General features: G+C 63.1%; 1 protein-coding gene across 2 annotated transcripts in view; it reads right to left on the bottom strand.

Annotated features, from left to right (window-relative positions):
• Positions 1-4150: 4150 nt before the first annotated feature.
• The window catches only part of ZC3H18 (zinc finger CCCH-type containing 18), a 59367-nt gene continuing 40380 nt past the window's right edge, over positions 4151-23137 (bottom strand). For both annotated transcript variants that reach the window (XM_081791352.1, XM_081791353.1), the window contains 10 exons: positions 13747-13938; positions 13007-13132; positions 10479-10583; positions 9338-9481; positions 8903-8962; positions 7768-7928; positions 7332-7528; positions 6674-6770; positions 5632-5728; positions 4151-5075 (listed from right to left, as the gene is read on the bottom strand). In XM_081791352.1, the coding sequence (XP_081647478.1) occupies positions 4862-5075; positions 5632-5728; positions 6674-6770; positions 7332-7528; positions 7768-7928; positions 8903-8962; positions 9338-9481; positions 10479-10583; positions 13007-13132; positions 13747-13938 (1393 nt within the window). In that variant the 3' untranslated portion in view covers positions 4151-4861. The remainder of the gene's footprint in view (positions 5076-5631; positions 5729-6673; positions 6771-7331; positions 7529-7767; positions 7929-8902; positions 8963-9337; positions 9482-10478; positions 10584-13006; positions 13133-13746; positions 13939-23137) is intronic.

Below are 23137 nucleotides of genomic sequence, written 5' to 3'. Positions count from 1 at the left end.
GGATGTTTTGGCCACGGGGAGCCGTGGGCCGGGCAGCCGGGGTGGCCTCCGTCACTCACACTGCCGCACGGAGCTCCCCGGGGGCCGGTCCCCCAGGTTGTGGACGCGAGGTCGGTCCTGTTTGTAGCCAATGTTCCAGGAGGGGCATCAGTGCCCGCCCCCTCCCGCACAGGTGGGAGACATTCCAGAAGGCGCTCCAGGAGCTGGGCCATGGGGCTGTGGGGTGACAGCGCCGGGCGCCTTTGTTACCCTGGAAAGGACAGTGGGAGGTGATCTGGTGAAGCTTTGAATGGCTGGCGTTTGGACACCACCCCCCCGAGTCCCCTGGTCACCCACCAAGACCCAGGGCCCTGTGCGTCCTGGTCCCTCACATCAGAATCTGAAGCGTCCCCCAGCTGAATAGGGTCTGAGGGTGGAGGGAGGGCGTCATCTGCCGTCCCAGGACCCCGCCTGCCCACATGCGGGCAGTGGCCAGCATCCGCACCAGGCAGGCGCCACCCCTGAGACTCCAGGGATGCGGAGACCCCTTGAGGGAGGAGGGCTCTCCTGGCGTCTGCACCTGTCAGTGGGCTTGCTGGGCCTATGTCCCGGGGAGCAGGACAGGGTTAAGGGAGACCCTTGTCCCTCGCTGGCCTGGAGGAAATGCTGCTTCCGATGGAGGGATAGATACATTGAGTCCCCAGGGTCGGTCCTCCCTCCAGCGCCCCAGCCCTCTGCTTGCATACCTCCTGCAATGGGGAGATCACCACCTGAATTAGTTTGCTAGAACGGCTTCGACAAAGTACCACACACTGAGGGCTTAAGATAGCAGAAATTTGTTCCCACAGTTTGGAGGCCGGGGTCTGAAGTCATATTGTCGGCAGGGTAAGTGGCATCTGGGGTCTCCGAGGGAGGACCCGTCCCACCTCTTCTCGCTTCTCCTGGCTGCTGATTCTCAGGGTCCCTTGGCTTGCGGCCACGACACGGCCCCTCCCCTGTGCCCCCATCTCGCCTTCTGCGTGAGGACACTCACCTCAGTCAGAATGATCCCATCTCAAGGTCTTGACCATAGCTGCATCTGCCAGGACCCTTTTCCTGGATGAGGGCACGTTCTCCAAAGGCACCGGGGCCAGGACGTGGACTATTTTGGGGGGGGGACACCGCTGAGCCCGTGACCGCCTCTGCAGGGCGGCTGCTGGCTGCTGTGCTCTGTGTGTCAGCCCAGGCCAGCTCTCCAGGAAGAGCCTCCTCGGGCCGAGCTGACGGCTGCCCCCTGCACCTGCGGGGGTGCTCGGGGGTCTCCTCCCTTGAGGGCAGGGACAGTGGGGTGGCGCACCTGCCACGGCCCCGGCACAGAGCTGCCCCCGGCGCCTCGGCGTCCCGTAAGTGCCGCAAAACGGGGGGAAGGGGGCTGAGCCCGGGTCCCCAGGGAGGAGAGTGGGGGGACGGCGCCCCAGTCGCGGGGCACTGGCAGATCGACCCCGGCCTGGAGACCGGCGGGGGGGGAGGTTCAACGTGTGCGGGACTCTCGCTGCCCTTTGGCCGGGGGGGTCTGGCCACACGCGCGCGCGGGTCTCCTTTACGAACTGAAGAATATGCCATGGCTGCCGGGGGGGGGTCCACACCCGCCCCCCACGAGATGCGTGTCAGCATCTTCTGTGTCTTTTCCGGACAGCCTGCTGGGTGGGCACCGCGTCCAGTGGAGGAACCGGGGGCCAGGCTGTGCGCTCCCCCCGCTTTGTGACACCAGGGCCGCCCAGCACTGTTCCCCATGGTCCCGACAGCAAGTTCCGGGGGTGGACGCTGCTCAAGGGGACCAGGGGCAGGGGGAGGGCCCGGGGGGGCCCCGGGGGTCCTGGCCAGCCTGACATCAAGGCTGCAAGGATGCAGGGCGGGGGCCCAGGTGGCACCTCATTCCTGCGGGTGGCTGAGGCAAGCACAGAAGTCCTGGGTTGGGCAAGACTGGAAAGGCACCACCAGAGGAAGTCGGAGGGCATCCCGGAGGCGGTGTCCCAGAAGGCCCCGCCCTCAAACCATGCCCCTTGGAACCCAGGCCTCCTTCAGCCCTGAAACCCCTGAGCACCACGGGCTGAGCCCCTCCTGCTGAGTGAGGCTGCCTGTGGGCTGGTGGCAACGGTCACTGGGGGGGAGCTGGGTGTGGGGAGAGCAGGGGAGGGGCGGGAGCAGGAGGAGGCGGAGGCCCGGGGGAACTGGGTACAGAGGAGAGTGCAGGAGGGCATGTCCAGCCGAGACGTAATGACTGCAGGGGGGCTGCCGGGAACGACCAGCGGGAAACCCACAGAAGCTTCATTTTCACCAGAACGAGCTGCCACGTTAGCCCGTTTTCCCTCACGACGTTGGAGATTGTATTTCACGTTTCAATGACGAAAATACAAATTAGAAAGTAAAACCCTTCCGTCTTGCTTTAATCCATTTGAGAGAGAGGAGGAGAGAGGGCAGGGGGGCTTGGTGCAGGGGCAGGCTGGCTGGGGGAGGAAGGTGGGAGGGCCCACCGGGGTGCTGCGGGGGTGGCTGAGGGGACGGGGCAGGCCTGGTCTGAGCCGCCAGAGGAAGCGTGAGCGGTGAGTGAGGTCAGGGTCCCAAGAACGGGAAGCAGCATGTGCAAAGGCCTTCGGGTGGGAGGAAAGGCAAGCAGGCGTCGGAGGGGATAGGTCAGCACGTGTCACGCGGCGGGGCCCCCCTAGCTGTGAAGACTGTACCTGGACACGGGGGGCGGCCTAGGGGACAGACACGGAAGTGGAGGGACGACCCTTAATTATCCCCCGTTTTACACGTTAACCACACGAGCCAGGATCTCAGCCATCGTGTTCCCTGGAGGCAAGGATGCCCGAGGACCCATTACGTAACAGAGGACTTCCTTTTCCCAGACGCCCGGCCCAGAACGTTCTTTCCACCAGACTGGGCGGGGGAGAGTTGGCTTGGGGTGCGGCTCTTACCCTTCCCCGGACAGGCACCTGCTAAGTCTAGCCGAGAGGAGCCATGAGCCCAGACGGCAAGTTCCAAACTGTCAGTTTCGACCAGGCTGGGGTGGAGCGGACCCGGGGCTCTGGCTCGAGCCGGGTCAGGGTGGTAGGGCAAGGAGGGGAGCGCACACGGCTGGGTGGTCGGCTCCCCTGGGGGCTCCCGGCGTTACAGTGGCTATCACTGCCGGCCGGTTGCGGGGCCCGGCGGCCCAGGGGCACAGCGCACATCGGGACAGGCTGGCCCCCAAGCTGTCCGGGTTCTGGCTTTGTGTCCCGGAAGGCCACCTACTCAGAGGACGGGAGTTCTCTTCGAACCTGGCTTTGACCCGATGGCAAACCAGATAAGCTTTGGAAAGTTGCTGCGACACGTAATCGAGGCCACCGTGTCGGGAGAGGAATCCTAATTCCCGCAGGATGTGGACGTAAACCGGAGCGCGACCTGCTCAGGACGCTTGGTGGTGTGGCCGGTCTGGCAGTACACCCCCCACCGGGCCCCTCACTCTAACAGCCAGCCAGCCCTGGGGCCGGGCACCCGAGCGCACTGGTGCTGGACCCAGCTCCCGACCGGGCACCGTGAAGCGCCCCCCAGCACCAGGATGGGGACGGCAGCACGGGCTCCAGGGGGTGTGCAGCACCTGAGACCTTGTTTCAAAGCAGCCCGGGGGCAGGAGGGCACCGCGACGTGGGGGCACCCCGAGGCCACGGCACTCCTCTGCGAGTTTAATCCACACCAGAAGGCGTCCCCGCTCCGTGGCCCTGGCCCCGATGGGGCTCTCCAGGGGAGAGCGTGAGCACAGCCTCGCTCAGACCTCACGGTCCGCCTGTGCTCTGTGGCGGGACGTCTCCTGCTCAGCTCAGCGCACCCCAGGGGCACGGTCACTCCGCCGACTGCACAACAGCTTCCGGGCAGGGCCGGCCTAGCCTGACAACTGTCCCTCCTGGCCTCTCCGCCCCGGGATCCACCTTGGGGAAAGGCGGCCACCGGCTGGCTGGAGTGTCCACGAAGCCCTGCCGGGGCCGGGTCCCCCACGAGGACACGAGGTGCCCCACCCGGGGGGGGGGGGGGCCCGTGTCCCCAGCCTCCAGCAGCTGGAGGCCGCTAACCTGCCAGGTGGGCCCAGTGGGCGCCGTGGGGCAGGCGACAGTGGGGGCCCGGGTTCACGTAATCACCACCAGGGCGAGACGGCTGCTTATCAAAATACTTTATTTTAGGAGACCCCTCAAAAAAAGACCCTCCACATTAGACAGACGCCCAATAACACCCTCGGTCTTTTTTTTTTTTTTTTTTTTTTTTTGGTCTTTTCTATATTTTTTTTTCCTTTTTAAATCAACTAAAACAATCTGATGCTTAAAATAAAAGACAGGAAATATTTCCCAATCGGACTTCAGTCAAGAATATATATCTATTTTCTGACCCTGGGGGCGGCGGGGTGGGGAGGAGGCCGGTAAGGAGCAGGTGCTCCCGGGACCCCGGGGCAGGAAGGAGCGCGGGCAGAGGACCGGCCCAGGGCAGGCTGGCTGGCAGAGGGCAGGGAAGACCCGGGCAGGCGGAACTGGGCGCCTGGGACTTATAATTTACATAAAACTGATGCCGCGTCCTTGTTCCTGCCCCCGCCGGCCGGCCTGCCTGCCTGTCTCTCGGGACTTCTGCTCTGGGCTGGGGCTGGTTCGGTCTGGTCTGCTGGGGAGGAGACCGGGATTCGGCATCATCTTCGTTACGTGTGTGTGGCTTCTTTTCCAGCTGAGAAACTTTTTTTTTCTTTTTTAATTTTTAAAAAGAATCACAGCCAAAATTAGACGTTAACTTCAAAATCCGAGAAGGCTGTGCTTACCCTATTTATAAAAACACGAGAGTCTCTAACTCTGGCAGGGGGCGGGGGGCCGAGCCCGCGGGGCCCCTACACCTTCCCGGGGATCTTGGCCCGCTTGCGAGCGATGGCGTCCTCCACGGCTTTGAGCTGTTTCAGGAGCTCCTCGCGCCGCGACAGCGTGCTGGCCTTCCCTGATTTGGTGCCGGTGGAGACAGCGGTGGCAGTGCCGGCGTCTGAGGCTTTGCCGGGCACGCTCGTGACCTTACTGGAGCTCTTGGACTGGGGTGACAGCTGGCGCTTCCTGCAGGGGGTGGGCGGGTTGGGGGGAGAGGCCGTCAGAGGGTCGGAGCGCCGTCCCCCCAGCCCCCCACGCCGTGGGCCTCCCAAGGTGGATGGGGCCCGCTGGGCACTGGCGGCCGTGGAGACAGGTCGGCTTCCGGCCGGCAGTGCTCGCTCCAGCCTGGCCGCGGTGGGAGGGGCCCTGGGTCGTGGGGTGGAGGGGACACGGCGTCCGGGGCTCTCCTGGAACCTGCTGATCTGTCCCACCGCTGCCTCCTTGTGACAGGGAGAAGCCCACACTGACTCGGGAGGAGCCCCGAGGGCCGGGGTGGGTGGGGGCTGTGCGGATAACCGAGGGTGCACCCATCCGGACCGCCGGCCTGAGCGTGTAGTGGGGTGCGGGAAGGGGCTAGGCGGCCAGTTTCCTGGCGGAAGCCAATCTCTGCTCCTGCTCGCAGGGCCGATGGGGAAGGCGGGAGGAGCTGGGGCGCCAGAAAGCCTGGTGCCCCGTGCCCCCTCGTTCTAGGACCTGCCGTGGGGCCGGCTCTGCTGGCCTCCACCCGGGCAGGGGCACTCACCTGTCAGGGGGGGCCACGGGTGCCTTAGAATTCTGGCCTCTCTGCCGCTCTGGCTTCGGGGAGCCGAGTCTCCCACCTGACTTGCGGTCCCGAGAACCTGGACGACACGGGATGAGGTGAGACCGCAGTCTCGATTACGCGTGAGCCAGCAGCGCGGGGTGGCCCACGCGGACGGGGTCGGGTGGGCTTCCCGCACGCCGGCGGCCCCATTCCAGAGCCGTGGCAACTCACGGGAAGAGGCAAGGGGCAGAGGAAGGGGACGGGGCAGCACGGGTGATGTCAGAGGTGAGACCCCGAGAACCCACGTGGGCTCTGTGCTTCCAGAGCCAGCGCCAGAGCAGGACAGGGGGAAAACACAAGTGACACCACCAAGTCGGAGGCGTCCGTCACACTGCTGTCCAATGAGAACGGAGGGCCCGCAAGAGGGCGCCGGGCGGGGGGTTCGGTGCCGGGCCGAGCACGCAGGCTCTCACGCCAGTCGGTTCTCGGTCCGGGCGCGCACGTGCGGTGGGCACCCCCCTCCTGCCCCTGGCGCCCCGGGGATCCCGCCGGCCCCCCTGCCCAGGTTAGCAGGGAGGAGACGCCCTGGCAGAGCTCCAGTCTGCACCGGTCTCCAGAGATCGCCTGAGGGCGGGCGGCTGGGTCAGACTGTATCTACGGCAGCCCCGAGGCCCGCCTGCCCCCTGCGCTCGCTCGTGGACCAGGCTTCCCAGAGTCCGTGTGTCCCGCGCCACCGCAAGAGAGGAGAACCAAGCCCCCGCCTCTCATCCAGACAGTGAAGACGTTTTCGAAAAAGAAAACAATGATAAACCTACTGACTTCTGTTTATGGCAATTTAGTTATTTTTTTCATAAAAAGTGATATTTATGTTAAAACACGATAATCTACGGTTTTATTTTAACATAAACACACGCTGAAATCTCCTTCTTAGCTTTAACCTCTACTACCTCAAATACTGACAGGTGTACCCACACGATCGGTTCCTGGGGGTATCTTTCAAGGCCCCTCGGCCTCACTGGGCCCTGCAGGGCTTGGGGCTCACCTCGGTCTGGGGACAAGTTAGCACGCTTGGCCGGAGGAGGACTTTGCCTGTCTTTGTCCGAGGGTTCATACCGCTTCCGGCTCCCTTTGTCGGCCGCCTGAGACAGAGAAGGGCACGGTGACGACCCCGGCCTGACCTGGTGGCCACCACGCGGAAGCAGCCCGGGCGGACGCAGGGTGCCCACAGGACCCCGAGAGAGGCAAGGCCCAGGGGTTCGGGCCTTCACCCTCTGCAGCGAAGGTGCCTGCACAGACACTGTGTTTCCTGGGGGCCACCTGCCCGGGAAGGCCTCTCGCCCTTCTAGTCCCATGCAGCCTTGGGGACGTCAGCTCACACAGCCCAAGTCCACTTTGCTCCCTGCCCCCGGGCTGCACTGTGGGAGGCGGCAGGGCCCGGGTGTTCGGGGAAGGGCCAGGGGGAGCACCCCCGGCCCTGGGACGCTCGGATCTCCCAGGACGTGCCACCGGGCTTCCTCCCCACACGCATCCCCCCGTCCCCGTGAGGCAGTTGGCCGGGGCAGGACGACGAGCTAGCTACGTGCAGCCACCACTCCAGGCCCTCGGTGGTCTAATCCTAGGCGTCAAGCGGCCCCAGCGAACAGCACGGCCCCGCAGAGCGGGGCTCCCGGAAGCACCACCAGCAGCGCCCACGGCCTCACCTTGTTCAGCAGCGTCAGCTTGATCTCCTTGTGGGCGACGAATGAGCCCTGCTGGGGCTGCCCGGGGGGCGCCTGCTGGGGGGCCGCGGGCTGCGGGGGTTTCCCGCCTGCAGAAGGCTTCGAGGATTTGGGCAGCTGTGCTGAGGAGTCCCTTTTCCGCTTGTCCTCTTTAACCCCGTCTTCCTTCTTAGACTTTCCTGCCAACGACAAACGCGAAGTCACGGTCGCCATCCTGGCACGGCGGTCTCCCGTGGGCCACGGAGGAGGGACGTGCTCTCGGCCAGGCAACACGCGCGCGTGTCAGAGCTGGGGGGGGGGGGGGGGGTCCCTGTGCTCTCCTGCTGAACCAAGCGAGGCGGGGCGCACAGCCTCTTTCCACACAGGGCCTGCCCGCCTCTGCAGCCACAATGCCCAGGACGCGAGGAGCCCCCTGTACCTTTCTCCTTCTTGGTCTGGGCTGGGGTGGGGGACCGCGAACTGGCTGAGGACACGGGGCTGGCCAGGTCTGCGTACATGTCGTCTGAGTCCACACTGTGCACCGAGCTGCTACTCGACGTGGCGCTGGACACCGAGGAGACGCTGCTCACGCTCAGGGACCTGGACACACACAAGCACGTCTGCACCCCCGCGGCCGTGACTGCACGACGGCCGGGGGCGAGAGGCCACGGGGGGCCGGCAGCGGGTCCCCACGTCCACCTTCCCCAGTCTCGTTTTGAGGCACGTGCACCCACAAAACCCGAGACTTCAGGGGCTGCTCGGGTGGTTTAGAGGCGCCACACGGCGGAGGGACGCCCACGTCCCTGAGTCGAGGGCCCCCTCGCGCTAATGCTCAGCCGCCCTGTGTGCCGGGCAGGGTCGTCGAAGCAGGAGCCAGGCTGGCAACGGCAGAGCCGAGGGCCCGGGTACCGAGGCCCGAGGAAGGGGAGGGCTCTGACCCGCAGTCACACCGCACACCGGAGCAGGGGCCACCCCGGCCCAGCACGGGACTCAGGGAAGCGCGGGACCGGTGGCCCGTCTCGCAGGCACCCACCGCTGCCCCCACGGCTCCCGCCACGAGGACTCCCCACGTGGCAGGCCGCGGAGTCCGGTCACTCTCAGAAAACACCGACCAGCACTTCCTAGGTCCTCAGACCCCGAAACGATCAGGGGAGAAAGGGAGGACCCAGTTTTGCTTAAAGACTGGGACTTGAAACCTATTTTAGGAAGATGTGGGCAAAAGGATAAACCACCCGCTGCCTACAAACGAAAGAGAAAGTTCGATTCAGGAACCCGAGCGCTGGTCTCACACGGTCTTCCCTCCAAACAGCTTAAGAGCAGAATTCTTTCCCGCTCATTCTTTTCCCGGATTTGGTTACAGGCCGTCCGCCGAGCGCCTCAAGCATGGGGTGGCGGGGAGGGCTCCGTGCTGGCCTCGGGGCTGCCGGCCAAGGTGCCTCGTCTTCTTGGTCCGCGTGCTGCCCCACAGCACCTCGGGGGGGGGGCGGGGGGTGGGCGCCCGGGCCCGGGGGAGGAGGCGGCCAGGTGCGCGGGGCCGGGGCCGGGGCCGGGGCCGGAGAGGCGCGGACAATAACCTGGATCTGGAACTAGAGCCGCTGTAGCTGCTGCCGCTGCCGCTGCCGCTGATGGTCCGCCTGCAACACACAGAGGCGGTGCCACGGCCGCCCGTCCCTCTGGTCCCCACCCCCCCACCCCCACCGGTCCGGTCCCCGTAGCCACAGGCCCAGGCGCTGCTGCTCTCCCCTGAGTGGGCGGGGCTCTGCTCTTTCAAGGCTGGCTTCTCCACAAAACAAGGACGCCAGCCTCTGCTCGAGCCCCCCAGCAGCCTCTCTCCAGGGGACTCCTTGGTGTCGAGGGGGCGCCCGCGTCCCGCACGGCCACAACTTCCCTCTCAGGGGCTTGCGCCTCCCAGCGCGCTCGCGGGGAAATCGAGGGCCGGCAAGTCCCTCGGCTCTGGCACCACAGACGCAGAAATCTCCAGAAGGGTACCCAGAAGCCCGTTCGCTTACCTCCTGGGGGGGCTCCTAGCTGGCCGCTCTCTCCTCCTGGCTTCCCGAGGGTCTCCTGGCTTGGCGGGCTCGGGGGCCGGAGCGGTGGTCTTAGGGGCCTGCGGTGGGGCTGGAGGAGGGGCTGGCTTCTTCATGGACTTCTCTCTGTGACAGGAGACGGGGGGAGGGTCAGACCCGGCCTAATAGGCGGGGACGGGTCCTCGAGGAACCCTCGAGAACGACAGCTGGCGCCGTGCCTGCTGGGGATGCCCATCTCCGGGCTGTCCCCGGGCCCGGCCCGCTCAGGCGTGGGGCCCGCACTGCAGGAGGGGAAACGCTCCCAAGAGCTGGTGGCTCCCGTCAGTGTGGGGGAAAGACTCTGCCAATCGTTTGGGTGGGGCGAACACACAGTTCAGGAAACAAAGTCCGGGCAAAAAGCATGCCGCTCGGCACAGCGTCGGGGGTGAGTCAGGTTCGGTGCGGGCCCGGCCGGGGACAGCCTCCTGCAGGCCGGCGTGTCCGGACTGCGGTGGGTGGCCTCACACGTTTGTCAAGTACATCTAGCGGCACAACTTGGACGGACGTGGTGCCGCTGACGTGAGTTATCCCTCGACGCCATTCGCGTTAACGCTTTAAAAGCAGGCTACTCAGGACTCGCTCGCCAGGAGCGTCCGCGGCGTGGGCCGGCCGACGGGCACCGAAGGGTCGGGCGGCGAGCAGGCGGGGCCCCTATGCTCAGCCGTGCCCCAGCCTTGCCCTGCCCGTGGGGCCGACCCCACCACTGGCCTCCCGGGCCCTGCGGCGCTCGGAGGGGAGCCCCCTGCGTTCGGCAGCGGCCCTAGGCGTCACCCGCCGGGTGGCGTGGTGCCTGGGGCGCTCCGCGGTGTCTCCCGTTTCCCGCGCTAGTCCCACGCGCCGGGAGGAGCGAGAGTGAACGGCGAGCCCGGGGTGGCAGGCTGCCCCCTTCCGCGTGTCCCGGACAAAGCCCCGGGAGGGCGATGGAACCGCCTCCCCCACGGCCCGGTCTCCTGGTGCCGCCGCCCACCTTCTAGGACCTCACTGGGGCCTCTTTACAGTGGGGGGTGGGGGGGGTGGGGGGGGGGGAGGTGGGGAGAGAGGGAGGCAGGGAGAGCGCGGAGGGCCTGACCCCCGGGGCACTTACCCTGCTTTCCCGGGAGGCGGGGCCGGCTCCCCCTTGGTTCTGACGGAAGGTCTGTGTGGGGAAGGCGTTGGGGACGGGGACGGGGACGAGGAAAAGGACCGGGACCTAGAGAGCAAACGGACACGTGAGGAGGGAGCACTGCGATGCCCTGGTCCCGATCAAGGCCAGGGACGCTGCCTGCCTTCGCAGAAGAGGTCACGGCAAGTCTCAGCCTCGGATTTAAAACGGCTTTCGGGTGTTCCCGGTCCTCTCCTCAAACAGCAGCGGGAAAAGGAGTCACCAGGCCGGGGGTCCCGCCGCCCTGGGAGCCGTGTGGGCGGGACAGCAAGGACACACACAGCCCGACCTGGCCCGGTGACAGTGGTGGGACAGAGGGCTGCGCGAGGGAGCCAGGCACGGAGGCCCGGGGCGGGGGCGGCTCCTGCTGGAGGACACTCTGAGACAGTCTCCGACGTGAGCAGCGGGACGGGGGCGCTGGCCGGGAGGCTCTGAGGCCGGCCAGGCTGCCTCCTCCGTCCCGGGACCCAGCATACCCTCCCAGAGGAGGGAGCCTCCGAGAGGCTCCGGGTTTGCCAATTTCTCCCAACTTGGAGACTGTGGCGCAAAACGTGCGACATCTTCAGCCAAACGGGCAACAGCTGAACACCTTGAGCCCCTGCGGTCACCGCACGGCGGTTTTACAGACAGAGGCGCGGACGCGTGCCGCACTCTCCTGTCCTCACGCTGGCTCGGCTGGGGCCGCCCACCGTGAGAGTCCAGAGGGAAGGCCTTGCGAGGCCACACGGCCCCGCGCCTCCGCCTGGGGCATCCTCAGAGGCGCTGCTACGGAGCCCCGGCCGCTACGGGTGTGCACGGGGGAGGGGTCTGCGGGCAGGGGGCAGCAGGGGTGTCCGGGCAACCCGAGGAGGAAGGTCAGGTGGCCAAGGACGTGTGGCTGATTTTGTGAAAACGGCTGCGATGTCTACATTCGTGATGTGAGAAGATCCTGAAGCCGACGAGGGAAACTGGGCCTGGGACACAGGCCTGGGACACGGGGGGTGGCTCTGCAGAGCTGGGTGACAAGGACGCCTCACTGCACCGCGGGCCTCCTGCCCATCCCCCTCAGCGCCTTCGAAGCCCCGCAGAGGAGACACCGCAGGCGACATCTTGCCCTCCTGGCACCACTAGCACTTCCAAAACTTCCCAATCTCTCAGCGGGGCCTCAGGCCCACAGCTCACCGTGCACGTGTCCTAAACGAGGCCACACACACAGATTCTCGCCACTGACGCTCTGGTTGGTATCCTTTCCGTCTTCTACCTCTCCTCCCACGGGTAGCCCTCCCTGATTGCCCCGTGACCTGCAGCCTTCCTCTGTACCCCTCGAGTACAGCTTAAAACCCCTGGCCACAAGGTTGTGAGGCCTCAGTGCCCACAGCTGACCCTCTAGACACCCTCAGAAACAGGCTGCCTTTCTTTCTCTTGGGCTGCACAAGATCCGACGTCCACAGAAAACAGGCCCCACGTAACCCACTCCATCTGTCCTGCACTCAGACTACCATCTCGACCATCGGGTCCGGTGGCTCCAGCGATCTCCCAATGCTGCTCTAATCATCTCTGTAAGTGCCCCGAAGCAACCGTTTGCCAGGAAGGGGCGCCACCGTGGGACCGACCAATCTATTCCAAGAACGCACGGTGATACACTTCCCAAATGAGCGTGTACATGCGTCTGGCCCGTGTGTGGTCCTGGTCAAGGACTGGGATGACGAGGTCTCTGGCCGCGGCCGTCCAGGGGTGGGGGGCACACCCCGGGTGCTGTGCAGGCCGCTGCACGGGTGGTCCTCCACTCCCCACCGTCCTGTGGTCTTGGACCCCTCCTCTCCTAACTGAACCCCGAACGGGACTAAGGGAAAGAAAGGGAGCCGGTGGGCTTCCCCGCCAGCGTCTCTGGCAGGCGGGATGAGGCAGAAAGGGCCTCAGGCAGCTGGCATCTGCCCACAGGCAGGGGAGGGGGGCGGCTGGAGCACACGCCACCTGCACTGGTTAGGGAAACAACAGCAGCGAAACAGAGCCCCAGAACGGTCCCGTTTGTCATGCTGACCGACGACTTTGTTCCGACACAAACGACTGAAGAATTCCCTAAGATTCCGGAGCCTGTCTATTTTCAATGGGGAAAATACACCTCTTGTGTGATCTTTCCAGAAGCGTCCAGCAGAACTTCCTGTGACGACGGAAAAGTTGTAACATCCCCAGACGGGGCTCACGCACAGCCCAACACTCCTTATCAGAGTGAGGATCGCCGCACGTGGCTGCGGGCCCAGCGGACAGAGGGGATGGTCGGGCCGTGGCCCGGCCGTGGCCTTAGTTCCCACCAGGTCCGAGCCCGCAGCACCCACCCCGCGTCATCTTGCCTCGTGCCCTTCCTCAGAAGACGGCGTGAGACGCACGGCTTACGCCGTCCGAGAACAGCCGAGCAGCCCGGAAGGGCGCCGTCAGACAGAGGCCGCGCCCTCGGGCGCCCGCACTGGCCGCGTGTGGCGGCCGGGACGTACCTGGAGCGGCTGCCTGAGAACGAGCTGTGTCTGGAAGACCGGCTGGAGTAGGAGCTGTAGGAGGAGGAGCGGGAGCGCGACCGGGACGACCCGGAGCCGGAGTAAGAGGACGACCGCGACGAGGACCTGCAGTGCCGAAGACAGGAATGCGAGTGGGGCCCGTGTGCCTCGGCCCGTGGCCCGCCTCCCGGTGCCGGCCCGCTGGCCTCGCTGTTGCCGGGTGACGGCTCGCGGGCCCCGGGGGGACGGAGCCAGCGCAGGTGGGCCCACGCGTGCGGGAGAGCACGTCTGACCTGCGCACATGCACACGTGTACTTATCGGCCCCTGGCGCACGTCACGAGAACCCCGAATCCACCAGGACCTCTCCGGTCTCCGTCCACACCGCAGGCTCCCCCCACGAGGGGCCGCACCCTCGTCTGTTTGTTCAGACCCGGTGGACACACAGAAGCCCCAACTCACAGCAAGAGAGGGGCTGACCTCTCTGCCCTCACCGGGTCCGTGCTCCCGGCTGGGTCGCCAACATCCTGGCCGGTCTCAAGTGTCTATTTTGGGGGGCGTGAAGCCTTTCTGAGGCTCCGAGCATCGGTTCTGTTTGCCGCTGACGCTCTAGCACCCCAGCTTCTCAATAATCTCGGAACAGACGCCCCTGCAGTCCCACTGGCTGTCCTCAGGCGGGGGCGGCGTGGCCGTCCGGTGGTGCGGATGAACCAGCTTAACTCCGACCAGCCGGCCTCCTTACCTGGAGGAATTGGAGGCAGAGGCCGACGAGGCGGATGTTTTCCGACGCCTTCGTGCCCGGCTGGGGGAGACGGACACCCCGAGTTTCTTCTTGGGAGACTTGGACCGACGCCAGGGGTCCTTCCACTCGTCTGCTCGCTTCACCTGCGGGCCGGCAGCGGTGGCCTCCTTCTTTGGTGGCTCAGTTTGACGGCTAAAATCACAGAGATGTTAGCAACGCTGGGACCCCTTCCGTGAAGGCGCCGCTGTTTGGTGAAGGGAACCTTATAAGGGGTGAGATCACGGCGTGAAGTGCCTTATTCAAGGGAAGCCTGACAAATAAAGGGTCGCCTATGGGGGCGGCAACAGTCCACCGACAGCAGAGCTCGCTCCGTGAACGGTCTCCCCGCACACGCGTCCTTCCTGGGCAAACACCCATCTTTCCCCCTCAGGACACCTAACCACATTGGTACTTACCTTTTCGGGTGTACCTGCTTCCTGACCTCCTATCTTCCCCACCCACACTACAAACTCTGGGGAGGACAGGGACAGAGGTGGCCCATCCAACATGCTCTCTAGAGCTGGCACGCAGGTGCACAACAAATGCTTAATTTAAGGGTAACGAAGCACTTTTTGTTTTCACGTGCATTAGAGATTTGACGAATCATGAAACTCAAGCCTTAAACGGTTCGTTTGTCGTCTGCGTTAGGTTTAAAGAGGCTGGTTTAATTCACCCAGAGAATATCCTGATCAAAGCCAGAGAGGGAGGGTGGCGGGGGGAGGCAGTGGCCCAGAGAGGGGTGCTCCTCCGTGACCGCCGTTAACGCAAGCGTCAGGACTGAGGGCTAGCGGGCCAGGATGAGGGACCCTGCCAGGCCCGATGAGCAATCGCCCCCAAATCTCAGCGGGGCTGCATCCGTGGTAACCACAAGTGGACAGAAGTCACCTGGAAGAGGATCAAGGCTGAAGTGTGAGAGCCACACTCTGTGGTGGACGGCGGGCTTCCGGCAGAAGAACCGGGAGCCCTCCTAAAAGGCGGTGGGAGGTGCTGGGCGGCTGAGTCCTAGACGGGTGAGCCTGTCCACACCACCCAGGAGCTCGCGGCAGAGACAAAGTGGGAGAAGGCACTTCGGCAGCCCAGCTTGGGAGGAGGCCCAGCACCGGCCAGGGCGCCCTGTGCCCACAGATACACCCCACAAACCAAAACCTCCTCCCTTAATGAGGAGCCAAAGTATAGGATCCCAGACAAGTAGCAGTTGTGTCCTGGTCCTGGGATATAGTTCTTTATTAATTAAATACTATAAAGTTCATTTAGAAAACACAGAAAGTACAAACAAGGAAATAAACAAAAATCCGGTCCTCCCATTTTCCAGAGACGGCCAGCATCTCTTTACGCCTCTGCGCTCCCTTCCCCCGCACTCGGTCGGCCGCAACGAACACTCCCGCGTGCACTCACGCCCACCGTACCCATGACCCGCCCGGTGAGCGCTCGGCTGCAACGGGGCGCCTCCCCGTGGCACCTGCTGTGCAAGTGGGGTCTTCCCGGACCGTGTGATGACGCGCGCCACATGCCACGTGCCACAGAATTCCAACATTCCTACACCATCGGCTGTTTCTAACCTATAATGCTAAAATGACCCCTTCTACGTTCACGGACAACTTGTTTCTTCTAAGAGCAGACTCCTGAGAAGTCGAAACGGTGGGTCAAAGGAAATGAACGTTTTACAAGCTAAGTATCTTCCCCAAAGCGACACCAACCTGCGCTCGCTCGGCAGCGTGAAGGCGCCCACGTTACCTCGTTCTCACCGTGCGGGTTCCCGTGTTACCAGGGAAACACAAGATAAACCCTCAACGTGGCAACTGCGTACGTGGAAAGGGCTCCTGGTGCCTGTGGCGGCAGCTGGGGCCGGAAGGCCGGCCCCCGCGCCTCCTGGCCACCCTGAACTCTGGCCGTCGGCCTCACTCTTGGCCACTTTTCTGGCCAGTTCTTTATGTGGGAGGGAGCCCTTCACGGTCCCGCGTCTGTCCCCGGCTACTGGCTCTCAACTCTGGTGGCGGCATCGAATGGGCTCCTTCTCTTTCCGGCACACGGGTCCCGCTCCACTCGGAGCCGCCCTCGCTTGTGTTTTTCTTCTGGGTGATCTCGAGCTCCTTCCTTTCTTTCTTGTGTTAACAGTCCACTCTTTGCTGTGCCCGGAGTTGCGGTTTCTGTCTGCGACGCGTAGGGCAGAGCACAAGGTGGCGTGAGGGGAGGGGGCCCACGGCACCGGCCGGCTTCTCCGCCAGCGGCTCTGGGATGCGGGGCCACCTCTGGTGTGCGTGTCTCACTCTCGGGGGGCCGCTGTCTCGTAACCCGGCTACTCCCCTCCCTCCAGGACCGTCCCCCCGGGAGGTGCACGGTCCAGAAGCCCCGACGCTCCGAGTTCCCCAAGGTGCTCGGCGCGTGCCGCCCTCGTGCCTGCAGACGCTGTCCCCCCACCGGGCCTCCCGCGGGCGTGTTCCTAAGCTAAGAGCATCTTGCCATTCACCCAGGCCTTCCCTCGTGGGGGCCGTTCTCTTCATAAGACGTCCTGCCTTTTCTGGGTAGACTTTCAGCTGCTGCCGATTCTCCACCACCAGCACCTGAGCCTCTCGGTTCCACTTGGCTTTGCCGTGACCAGCATCCAGTTATCTCACATCACGATACATAAAAACCGTCACCTGCCGACATCTGCAGAACCACCAGCAAGTTTCAGGTCTGCTACTTGCGAAGGCTCCCGCAGCAGAAGCGAAAACCGACATTTAAAACTGCCCTAAGGACACACTAAATTGAAGCATAAAATCCCTGTTTTGTCGGCCCCAAACCCCGAGAGACAATGCCACATAAGCTCGTAAGCGTGTCCTCCGAGGAAAGTAATCCCGGGAGGAAGCAAAAACCTGTCGATTCCAGCCTGTCCCAGCTGTCCCGGCTGCCCCAGGCTGCCGTCACCTTTCCACGTCCTGTGCTGCTCTCATTCTAAAAATGCAACAGGAAACAGAACACCTTGGTCACCGGGTTTCCATGAGTCATCGAACGGCCCAGCTTGGCCGGTTTGCGGCCCGTCTACCAGGGGCAGCAAAGCGGCCGAAAAAGGGACAGGCCTGTGACGCTGCCGTGACTGCACCGAGGGCCCCTGCTGCAGTGAGCAGAGAAAGGACAGAACACTGATCTGTCTCCATCACAGCACTGAGGTCACCGAGCGGAGGCCAAAGCAGACTCCCGTCCTCTTTTAGAGTCAGTGTTTCTTGCCAGGGACACCCTTTCACTCACACTGGGGTGACACTATGGGCTTCACAATGAGCTGCCCTTCAACAGTGCTGGAACGGGGCCTTGGGGCGCTGTGGGGGCCTTGCTTCTGAAGGGCTGGATGCCTGGTAGTGACCCCATGAAACCAGGGATCCCCAAACTGTGGCAAATGGGGGTCCTGGTTTTAATTAACTAGTACACAAACAACCATTTTTACTTCTGACTTTATTTCCGTAGTGACTCACTAGGACAAATGATCTGGCCTGCTTTATGGAAATGATGTAAAGTTTCCTTTTTAGACGTATTTAAGCTTAAAAAGTGAAAACCTCAAAAAACGTAAGGAGCACATGTGGGACCTGGACACAGAAAGCCGTGCAGGTGGTGCAAGAATGGAGCAGTTTGGGGAGCACGTTGAGCCAGGGGTCCCTTCTGCAGACCCCCCACGTCAGACACTGCTGAGAGGGGCCGCGGACTTGGGGACCCAGACCGGGAAGAAAGGGTCTCAGGCCTGGACACAAACCTGGAACCATCAGTTTTGATGGCAAGTGTTTTTGGGAAAATGACCGATGAAGAGCTCACAGGAAGTCCCACTGGGAGACGTGCACAGGACACTGGGGACGGCCGGCAGAGGGCGGACGAGGCATCCCCAGACTCCCATGCGGGTGGGCACGTGTGGCTAGGGGTGACAGCAGCCACCTGGTCCACTGTCTTTCCTTCTTCACCGTTTCCTCTATTCTTTGTAAGGTTTTCCAAACGTTCCTACGCCGTAACGTTTCACATTTGTTACAGAGAAACCCCAAGTACTAAAGATTTTTCCACTCCTGCAGAGAGAGCGGTCTGCTGTACGGACCCGCACACACTCTCGGAGTCTTTATCAGTGCCCTGCTCTCACCTCTCATGGGGCCTCAGAGGAGGAAGGGGCCCCGAGCTCTGGGCTGCGGTGGGCAGCACAGGGCGGGCAGAGGAGTCCGACACAACCCAGTCAGTAAGGGGGCAGAGCCCAGGCGGCCGGCTCTGAAACCCTGGGCAGCAGCGCCCCTGACACGGGGCCCATGGTGGCTCCTGTGCTCTCAGAGAGAGGCCAGGCCCCTGAGGATGAAGCCCCTTTCAGAGAGTGCCGACACCCCGGAAGAGAGAGCGCGCGTGGCCTGGAAAACAAAGGACCTCGCGGAGACAGAAAGCAGCGCAGAACTGCCCCCCCCCCGCCCCCCCCCCCCCCCAGGCTTGCGACTCAGCCCAGGAACAGGAACAGGAACAGCGAAGTCAGCAGGTGACTGGGGAGGCCAGGCCCAAGTCAGGAACGCGCGTGGAATTTGCATAAAGCCTTCCCAAGGGAGAGGGGAAGCCAGGCTCCTGTCCCTCCGCCGAGGAAGTGGCCTTCCCAGCACAGCTACAACACAAGCTTATCTTCCAGGTACAGAGCCTTTGTTCAAGGCCTTGGGAGACGCTCCAAGGAGCAAAGGTCAGCCGTACCAGGACTGCCAAATGCCCACATCGGAACACAACACGACACAGGGGCCCGGGTCGACTCCTGACACGCCTCGTGTCTCACACGGGCCACAGGGGTGTGAGGTGGCGGTGACGTAAGAGGGTGACAGAACGGTGTCTGGAAACTCCGAGCTGAGCGGCTGCCAAGCGTGGGCTCCAAAGCGGAACAAGGTGAAAGCAGAAAGGTGTTCTTCTAAAATCAAAGGGCTAAGTCTCTAATAAGGATCCGGGAAAAGGGAACCGCAAGTCACCTAACTTGTTCACACTCCTGTCTGGGAAGGTCACGGTACCTTCCGCGGGAGGCGTTCAGCACGCCTGTGCTCCCGGAGCCTCTGTGGGGCCTTATGTGGAAGCCTGCGCCGTGATCACCCTCCTCAACACCGGGCAGAAGCCACCCACGGCGGTCCATGTGCTTCTGGGAGGGCGCTGGCCCGGGCAGGGGCTCCCTCCCTCCGGAACGCCCACCTGCAAGGGAGCCTGCTCCCCCCCGCCCCTCCCCGCCCGTGCCCCCAGCGCGGTGCCCGCACAGGACCTGCCGGATGCTGCAGCACAGGCCGCTGCATTCCCGGTCTTCCAGGGGAGGAGAGACGGAAGGGCCTACGGTGATGTCACGTTCACCCTCCACCTCTGAAAACACACTCGAACCTAATCAGGGACAAGTAAACCCAGGGACACACAAGCCCTGTGTGCCCCGACATGAACTTCTGGGGGAGCAGAGGACAAAGCGGGCACACAGCGATGCCCGAGGAGGCTCCCCAGCGCCTCTCCCATGTCACGGCCGCACCCGCGTCCGTCCGTACCTCCCCATCTCCCACCCACGCCAGACATCCACACACACCTGAGAGCATGACATACTGCCATCATCTGCCTTTTCGTACTCAGCAAATAGCTGAGCAAGTTCTGGATGACTCAGCGGGGTAGGCAGTCAAGAAGCTAAAAACCAGGATGCGCTTTTCCTCAAAGATACCCCGGACGTGACTTTCTCAGAGCCGAGCAATTCAGCCGTGCCCAGGACGGACGAGCGCCGAGATCAGAACGGGGACTTGAGGGTTAGGAAACCCCCAGGGGAGCGCCTTGCCCGGAGACCAGACCGAGGACGGTTTCGGAGCTGAGCCTAAGTGCCGGGGAACCAGCTCGGAGGTATCTGCGACGCCGGGCTGGTCGCGGAGCATGAAGCGTCACACGGCTGGGAGCGGAGCGGGAGGCCAGGTTGTCCGGGTGTGGTCGTCGGCACACTCAGGCCACGACTTGTCATGTTCAAATTCACGAACCCGACAGAGTGTGCCACGGAGGCCGCGGAAGGTGGGGAGACACCGCAGCGGCCGAGGCCGGGCGGCGGGAGGCCGGGCAGATGGGCACAGGCGCTGGCCGGGCGGGAGCGGAGCGTCCCCAAAAGCGGAGGGAAACCCAACGTGTGGTTTTTGCGAATAAAGGGGCAACCTGAGCTGCTCAGACACACGCAGGGCGGGGGCCCAGCCGCAAGCCAGCTGCTCCGGGCCGGGGCGAGTCCAGAGCAGGCCTCTGTGGGGGGCTCACAGACCCCCCGATGTGCCTCTGACCGGACACTGACGGGCCGCGCACAGGCCTCTCGCACCCCGAGACGCCAAGGACCCCACTGAGGAGAGCGTGGGCTTCGGGGAACGTGGAGAGGCGGGCAGGTTCCCTCCCAGGAAACGAGGAGTGTGCCATGTCACCCCAAGGGGCACCACACCTCAACCGTGCGCAGCTCTCGCGGTAACAGGCAGTCTGGGCAATCCCTCCAGGAAGATGTCAGCTGCTATTTTTATCTGGGATGGCCTGAATCTGCCTGTGCCAAAGCACATCCTCCTGACCCACCTCAGCCCCGCCCAGAGCACACCCACTGGCTCGGCTGTAAAGATTAGAAGGTTTCACAAAAGGGGTTTCCCTCTATTTACATAGACGCAGTCTAGTCTATAAATAGCCCAGATGCAGGAGCGGCCAGGGACCCCAAAAGGCACAGTTACAGAAGGCCAAGCTAAATGGAGAGGGACACATCTGCGCACACGGTGACACCGCGTCTAGCCTGCGAGGCCCAGCGTAAAGCTGGCAAGAAACCCCGACAGCTCACCAGGTGCCGTGTCAGAGCAGACCAGCTCGGGACGGGCGGGGGGGAAGAAACCGGGAGCCCGGAGCGTCACTGCCAGCCCTCACCCACAGCTCGCTCCGCCGCGCTGCGTGCCCGTGCCCTCTGCTGGGTGGCGGGGGCTCTGGGTTTAAAGCGCCCGCGCCGGCTGCAGACAAGACGGGAGAGCCACCAGCGCACGGAGTTCATCGCCTACCCCCGTCACGTCCACCGGGCTCTGCGAGGACCAGGGCGGTGCCGCATCCGCTCCGGCACACGGCCCCCCTGGTGGCACAGACGAGAGCTTCCCACCGGACTCTCTGAACGTGACCGTGTCTGTCTCCTATTTCAGACGAGGAGAACCCTTTCTGTCCAGCTGCTGCTGTAAAATCCCCAAGCCGTCCTGGGCTAAGTAAACAAACTCTTCGACGACAGGGAGATCGCACAAACATACTACCGCGGGGAAATTCAGCTTCCTCCCGAAGAAGCAGTCACACCGGCTCTGGCTGGTCACAGGAAAAGGAAATAGGAGGGCCGGGTTGGAAATTCTGCTCTGGTGAAACCCTAGCCCTTCGGGCCGGTCGCAGGGCCAGCAGGGTTCCAGCCAGAGTGATCAAAGACGGGGGGCGCAAGACTCCCCGGCACCAGTGAGACAGGCTGAATCCTAACCAAGGGACAGGGTGCACGTGTCCCTGCCGTCAGCAGAAGTCCTGTGGGGGACGGTCCGCAGGAGCGAAAGTGAGAGTCCAGGCAAGAAAAGGGGGGGGACCGTGAGCCCAACAGACGGGAGCAAACCGGGCAGAAACAAGTAGAGGGCACGCCTGCCTGGTCCGGTGAGGAAGCTGCACCTCCTTTTAGGAAGAAGCCACTCAGTCGCGCCTCCTGAACCCGCCCTGCGGGCTCAGCCGTGTTCTCACTGACCCCGGCCCTCACCTGCCGATCCTGGGCTGTGCCAACGCAGGCTGTGTGTGAGGCCGTTCCGCACAGGCGTCTGGCGCCCGGGGGCCACGCCGACACACAGCACTGCTGTTAGCGCAGTCTCGCTGGACTCGCGCGGGCACCTCCTCTGCAGGGGTCGGGCAGCGCTGGGACCGGGAACGAGGGGCAGGCGGGCGTCTGTCCCAGGAGTCGGTCACAAGCACAGACAGACACGGCCGCCGGCGCAGCTGTTCTCCCACGGACTCTCTCTAAAAGCACGCCCTCGGGTATAAAAGGGTCCCTGTGCCGGAAGAACAGACCTCCAACGTGGAAGAGCTACCTGGCTTCCTGGAGACGAGCAGGACGTGTCAATGGAGGGAGTGGAGGGAGGCGGTTGGTCGTCAGAGCAAATAGGAGCGAATTCGCTCATAAACCAGCAAACCACGAGAACGGACTTGCTGATGGGATCTGGGAGTCCACACATCCTAGACATCATCTGTCCGTCTTTCTTGTGTTTCTCCTTCTAAGACCAGGGATGTGGATGTGCACGAAAACAGCAGTTTCACGAATCTGGAAAGCAGACTGAATCAGTCCTCTCTGCAGAACTCAGCCTATGATTCTGTCCACCTTACAACACTCACGGCGGCAGACGGGGCAAAACGCAGGCTGCTACCGAATCCAGAACAACTCCGCAGCACCATCGAGGGTCTGCGGGCTCCAGCTCCGTGCCGGGCTCTGAGACGGGACCTGCTGCCACGGTGCCCCCCCCCCCCCCCCCCCCCCCCCCGGGGATCCCACTTTGGAAGGCAGCACGGGCTAACAGAGATGCGGACAGCACAATGTGACATCGGGGAGCGAAGACAGGGGTGGGTGGGGAGGCCCCTCTGAGCGGCCATGTCGGAGCAGAGTCCCAGAGACGCCGGGGCCCGGCAGGGGCGGAGGGTGGCCAGGGCCCAGGCTGGACAAAGAGCGCAGCGGTGGCGCGAGCAGAGGGGTTTCCAGGGACCGAGAGCAGGAAGATCAAAATCAAGCTTTGCGCTTCAACTGAAGTGGTGAATTTCACGGTGAGGTAAACGGCGGCTCCGGCAACTATATAAAGATCCGTCACAGCGGTCTTCCAGAGAATGAGCTGTTTCTGCATCTAGGGCGTGTGATTCACTCTGAACGTCCTGTCGAAACATCGCTTTGCCCAATGTTAGGAAAAGTATGAAAAAATACGGCGAATTTATTGAGGCCAATTCATCGCCATCTGGAGGATGGGAACAGTCAAGGCTGGTGCTCACACGGACTGTCCTGCTGCGGCCAGAGTTGACCGTGAAACCAAAGACGACGGTCCTGAGGCTCGTTGTCAGAAACACAGCTGCGCTGACACAGGGGACGAGATCTACAGGAAGAGCTCAGCTTCCCCCACCAAGGAACCGTCACCAGTAAATGAATTCGGCACAAAGGACACAAATTCAACATACAAAAATCTGTTGCATTTTTATACAGTAACAACGTGAACAACAACAACAATACCAACAAAGAAAACAATCCCATTTACAACTGCATCAAAAATAAAATACTTAGGAATAAATGTAGCCAAGGACGTGAAAGCACTGTATCCTGACAATTGTATGAAACCCATGAAAGAAATCGAAGACTCCACAATTAACGGAA

The sequence above is a fragment of the Panthera onca genome, chromosome E2 (genome assembly GCF_046562875.1).
Source record: "Panthera onca isolate mPanOnc1 chromosome E2, mPanOnc1 haplotype 2, whole genome shotgun sequence".
NCBI classification, from domain to species: domain Eukaryota; kingdom Metazoa; phylum Chordata; class Mammalia; order Carnivora; family Felidae; genus Panthera; species Panthera onca.
Note: the sequence above shows the minus strand (reverse complement) of the source record. Positions and strands in the feature narration are given on the sequence as shown.